The 6,000-nt window shown below is 36.8% G+C and overlaps 1 protein-coding gene across 2 annotated transcripts; it reads left to right on the top strand.

Annotated features, from left to right (window-relative positions):
* Positions 1–579: 579 nt before the first annotated feature.
* LOC113289822 (protein RCC2 homolog) lies at positions 580–5,795 on the top strand. 2 transcript variants are annotated; one of them, XM_026539210.1, is made up of 16 exons: positions 580–1,054; positions 1,145–1,206; positions 1,296–1,363; positions 1,699–1,820; positions 2,355–2,460; positions 2,609–2,660; positions 2,746–2,863; positions 2,958–2,988; positions 3,108–3,131; positions 3,281–3,405; positions 3,979–4,060; positions 4,361–4,483; positions 4,602–4,655; positions 4,803–4,872; positions 4,955–4,988; positions 5,100–5,434. In XM_026539210.1, exons 1-16 carry the CDS (start codon positions 850–852, stop codon positions 5,432–5,434), a joined length of 1,611 nt encoding a protein of 536 aa, XP_026394995.1. In that variant the 5' UTR covers positions 580–849. The 2 variants fall into 2 exon arrangements, with proteins under 2 accessions (XP_026394995.1, XP_026394989.1); XM_026539204.1 differs by having other exon boundaries at positions 583–1,054; positions 5,091–5,795.
* The last annotated feature ends 205 nt before the right edge of the window (positions 5,796–6,000 follow it).

A 6,000-nucleotide genomic window follows, 5' to 3' on the forward strand; every position in this document is an offset into this window, starting at 1 on the left:
TGCTAGAAATGATGCAGTTTGTATGTGACAAGCGATAACACTCTTTATAAACTTGTTAACAATGGCGCAGTGTTGCAGTGGCATTATCAAAATCTCTGGTAGCTGTGCTTGTACACATAATCAAGAATATGGATGTTTTAATGAAGTCATGGTAGTGATAATTACTATTTCGCCCGTTTTAGAAAAAATGATACTCTTGCATTTCCATTTTTGCGTAAAGCAATGGTGGTAGATGAACCAACTCCGTATTGGCTATCAAATCAACTACCTTGTAAAGTTTGTAATTCTTATCATTCCTCCCATCACTCCATGCATCCAAGGCCATTAGGCCACACAAAAGAAGTAAACTAAATTAGGGTTTTACAAATTTACCTTTAATTATCCGCCTGCTTGATCAAACCGGCGGGAAACCCAAAATCTTTTGAAAAGTTAAATTAAACAGATTATTATGGATAAACACTTATAAAATAAAAAATAAAAAATAAAATAAAAATCTAAACTCTCTAAAATGTAAAATTTACATTCTCCACAATAAATAAAAATTAAATCACCCTTTTTTCTCTCTCTCTTTCTCAAAAAAGAGAAAAACCAAATCTCACGCCTTCACAATTCCTTCTTTAAATATCTTTTTAAAGTCATTTTTTCTTATTTCGGGCTCTGCTTCATCTTCTTCTCAGATCTAGGGTTTAAACTTATTTCCATCGATCCTTCATCAAATCCATTAAAACCCTACCTATTTCCCGCCCTTTTTAAACTAGAGAACCTCAGTAAAACTAGCCGTTACCATTCTACCATTTTCTCATCTTCTGATTCTTTTTTTGAATTGTACGGTTATATTTTTTACTAGAAATGTCGGTTTTCGCTGAAGCTGATAAGAAAGTGGAAGAAAAGATAATCGAAGAAGATGTTGAAAAAGGCGGAGAGTTATTGTTCTGTGGTGGAACCAATTGGGATACGTTAGGTCGTAAAGGACCTACTGATGGAAATTTGATTTCTCCTACTCGATTGAGACCTCTTATTGGTGTTAACATTCGTTTTGTTGCTGCTGGTTGTGGTAAGTTTCTACTGAATATGTGTTTTGTTTATTGATTACTCTTTTTTTTTTTTAGTTTCATTTTACTGATTTAATTGAGGTGTTTTGTAGTATCTTGCCATTGTGTTGCATTGGATGTTGAAGGTCGTGTTTATACCTGGGGAAGAAATGAGGTATTAATAAAAAATGATAGTAGTTGATTTTTGAAAATTTATGTTTGGTTTTGTTTAAAATGCTTATTGGATTTGATTTGGTTGTGCAGAAGGGACAATTGGGACACGGTGATATGATTCAGCGTGATAGGCCGACTGTTATATCTGGACTATCAAAGTAAGTTTATGTCTGTTTGTAATTGTGATTTTGCTTTTAATTTCCTGTGTTTTGTTTTTTTTTTTAATTCAGAAATTTGAATTATGATTATATAAGGTTAAAGGTATTTTACAATGTGAAGCTTGGAGTGTCCAACCTTGTTTTTGGATATTGTCTATGGATTTATGAGCAACAGACTATTTGAAATCTTACAATAGTTTTGTTGGTTATTACTCACCTCTGCCTCTAATATGGATGTAACATTTTCATTCGGCTGTTTAAATACAGCTTCACCTTGTGGGAATTACTACTGATGGTCAAATGGTGTACTAATGTAAGGTTATCGTTGGCTGCAGGCACAAAATAATGAAAGCAGGCGCTGGTAGAGCTCATACAGTGGTGGTGACTAATGACGGAAAATCCTTTGCCTTTGGCTGGAATAAGCATGGACAATGTGGAACAGGTTCAGCAAAGAATGGTAAGTCAAGTTGTTTGATGGTTTGATGATGATGTTTTTTGACGGAATCCCCAAAAGTTATAGATATGTTGAGTTAGTTGCTATGCGCCTACAGCGGCTAGCACCCACATCTATTTATATAGTCATTTCTCTAAAGTTCATTCTTAAATTCTGTCGGAAATTGTGTAAGTAGTGACTGAGTTGTACTTATGAAACGTTAAGTTCATTGTAAGGATTACAATAAAAAAGAAGGTTTATCCCGCTCCCCAAAATTAAGTATGATTATGTGGAGAGCACTCCTGGAATTGGCGCTCCAAATTGTTAGCATGTACATCCCTGTCAAACACATTATCTCTGTAGTTCTAAAGTTTTTATCTAAGTGCTTTCTTATTTTGAGTTGATCATCAAGCTTTTTGCTCGCAGGTCTTGTTGGTTTGTGACTATTGAATCATTTGTTGGTTAAATCATGTTTACCTACATGAAATTTTCTTTAACATTCTTTCTTTCACTGTGTTGATGCTGATTAACTCACATATCTCTAATTAATTTCTGCAGAGTTCGAGCAATCTCCAGTTTCTAGTCAAGTTTCTGAAGTCACAAATGTTGTCTGTGGGGGTGATTTTACTGTGTGGCTGTCATCTGTGGAGGGATCGTCCATATTGTAGGTTTACTGTAGTTGTACTTTACTTGATTCTCAGGCAGTCTTAACTATGCATTGGAACACTTCTTGTCATCTTTCTATTTTAGATTCCATGTTTCAAAATTTTGTTGTTTACTTGTGGATATGCGTAACTGTTTCTGTTTCTCAGAACTGCAGGTCTTCCACAGTATGGTCAGTTAGGACATGGGACAGACAATGAGGTATGTCTAAGAAACAATTCACACCTCATTCTTTCAAGTTATGTTTTCTTTAGGAATTCGAATAGATTGTTTGCTTTACTTGCAGTACAATACGAAAGATAGCTCTGTGAAGCTTGCTTATGAAGCCCAACCTCGTCCAAAACCAATAGCCGCTTTTGCTGGGAAAACTGTTGTCAAAGTTGCATGTGGAACAAACCATACAGGTTTTTCATAACTTCCTCCCTTCATGCATGCCTTACCTCCATTCTTCACATTGTATTAGTGTAATTGTAATTGTTTATTTATTTGTGCTTCCAGTTGCTGTGGATTCGAAGGGTTTTGTTTACACGTAAGTATTCCTTCACTGCTCTATTTTTTTTAGCTGTGCTTTTAGAGAGGCAGCTATTGTTTTCATTTGTTGTTGGCATTACATATTTATCTCTCTTTCTCTCTCTGTTGTATATTCAGGTGGGGTTATGGTGGCTATGGAAGGTTTGACTCGTTTCATATTTCAGTTACATGATTGGATCTCCGCCATCATATCCTTGACTGGAGTAACATTTAAAGATGCATTTTGTGCTTTTATGTCTGACCTTTGTCTATCTTTCTGAGTTGCAACTGTTTGAGTTTGTGGTGCACAGGCTGGGGCATAGAGAGCAGAAAGATGAATGGACTCCTCGTGTTGTGGATGTCTTCCAAAGGCAGAATATTCTACCTCCCAATGCAGTTGTGGCTGCTGGTGCACTTAACTGTGCTGTCACTGCTGGTAAAAAAATAATTCAGTCTAAATTTTAGATGTTTATGGAACATTTTCTATTATTCGTTTTTCCTAGTGAATCATTTTTGTATACAGTACGCTGGGCCTTATTCATTGTACAACCGTTTGTGCTAGACCTAGCTAAGCAGCGCATAGATCGTATCTACCATATAGGGAGAAGATACCCTGACAAGGTTTCTAAAATGAGAGACAGAACGACAACATATCCATCTTTGTCATAGTCAGAACTGTATTGAGAGACGAAGTGAATTACACTGTCCTCTTAAGTTTTCTTGACATAGCTAAGCAGGGCATAAATCATATCTTTCCATATAGGAACAAGATACCCTGACAAGGTTTCTAAAATGAGAGAGGGGGCAACATATGTACTGTGTCATAGTCAGAAGTGTCTTGAGAGATGATGTGAATTACATTGTTCCCTCAAGTTTTCTTGATTTGTGATGAAATTTTATTCATGTGGTTTTTGCGTCTATCACTCCATACACTCTTATAGACCGTGATCAGTTAGAAAAACTGTGTATTTTTGGTATAGGCTGTATTAATGAGTTGAGCGTTTTCCAGGTGGAGGGCAAATGTACATGTGGGGAAAAATTAAGAGTACAGGCGATGATTGGATGTATCCGAAGCCTCTTATGGATTTAAGGTTTGATGATAGGACTTACTTGTTTTTCCTGAGAGTGTTTAAACTTTAAACTCTAATTGTTAATTGGTACTTAGTTGTTACCTAGTTTTTAAAAATTGGTGTATATTTATATGTATACACCCCTAGCTGGTTGCTCTGTTGGCTGTTGCAACTGAATTATTTTTTCTAATTGGTTTCACTAATTCTAGGGTTATTCTTGCTGATTGTTTTCGTATGATGTTAAAAAGCCACAACATAAATTATGTATATGTATTCACCAGCTCTATAATTAGCTGCATTTTCATGTCTTCTCACTATCAGCGGCTGGAATATCCGTTGCATGGATTCAGGCGCCACGCACAATTTTGTTGGTGCTGATCAGTCGTGTATAAGTTGGGGTCATTCTCAGAACGGAGAGCTTGGATACGGTCCTAAAGGACCAAAGTAAGTTTTGGTTTTCATTACTCTCTGTATGTTCCTGTTGGCTGGTGACATCATAAAATTACACTTTTCTTGATGTCGTGGTTTAACTTAGTTGATTTGTTTGCTCATTGTATTGTAGATCTTCAGCAAATCCCAAAAAAGTTGATAGCCTTGAGGGCATGCATGTAATGAGGTATGAATTTGGCAGCTCTTTGTTCTTTGTTTGTGTTATGTGCTGCATAAATTTTAAGATGTATCCAGCGTCGCTCAAAATACAGAGAACCAATAAAATAAAAAAGACTAATCCTTGATCTGGCTGGCTGTATAATTACTTTTATAGTGTCGCCTGTGGTTCAGCTTATTCAATGGTGGTTGTTGATAGAACAAATGTTGGTGATAAGCTTGATCAGGTAAGCATTGTTGTGAAACAATCCTTGTAACAAAAAAATATACAGTTGACGCGAGTGACCTAATTTTCTTTCCTGACTGCAGCTTGATGTTTATGATGGCAAAGCTTCTGAAGAAGGTAAGTGTTGTTTAGGTTTATTTTAATCTTTACATTCTATTGAGTCATGTTTCTGCTGTTTTTGTCATGTTTTCCGTTAATGTTGATTCTCCCCCTCTGCAGGGACTGCAGAACCCAAGGCTAAAAGTCCTGCACCAAAGAAAGGTGGTGCTAAAGCTTCATCCAATAAGAGGAAGAAGTCTAAAGATTCGTCAGATTCTGATAATGAGGATGATGAGAGTGACGATGGTGGCAGCGAAAATGGATCAGATGACGATGAGAACGGTCATGTAGAAGAAACGAAACGTGGTGGTGGTAGAGGAGGAAGAGGTAATGGTGCAAAGAAGGCCGTGGCTGGAAAAGGCACTGGACGTGGGCGTGGGCGGCCTCCTTCTGCGGAAAAGAAAAGCACCCAGCCACGCGGGGGAGGAACGGGTGGAAAGAGAGGCAGGCCAAGAAAGTCATGAGGGCTCCTGCTCCTCTCCTGCCCAACCCAAAATTTTGCATCTTCTTTGGATTTTAACCTAAAAAAGAGAAGCAAAAAACAATAACAAATTGTACTATTATATTAGTCTTTGGCTTCATTCATTAAGCAGGGTCTAATTTCCTTGCCTCTCCAATTTGTTATGTTTTGGTGCTGTGAAGCATTCTCTTTAACAAGATAATCTTAGGTCATCTTAAATCTAACCTGATTATCTGAGAATGTTTCACCCATGGGTTGGGGCTGGGGAACTCTGTTAGCAGTTGTAATTTTGTTTTCAAATCTTCAATTAATTCCAGACTATTATGTCTTCCATTATCAATGAAATCTTAACGTTTTCTAATGAATTTTGGCTTGTTTCAGTTTTAACTTGGTAACAGTGAGCAGCTAACAATAAATGGAGTAAATTCATAATGATATTATCAATGAAAGTGTGTAGTGACAGATTGGGACGAACCCTGATTTTGGGCATATACCAAAATCTTTCAAGGCATACCACATGAAGACAAAAAAGGTTGTGAAATAGCAAAATCATTTTACCCCTTAACCCAA

Source organism: Papaver somniferum, chromosome 1 (genome assembly GCF_003573695.1).
Source record: "Papaver somniferum cultivar HN1 chromosome 1, ASM357369v1, whole genome shotgun sequence".
In the NCBI taxonomy this organism is placed as follows: Eukaryota; Viridiplantae; Streptophyta; class Magnoliopsida; order Ranunculales; family Papaveraceae; genus Papaver; species Papaver somniferum.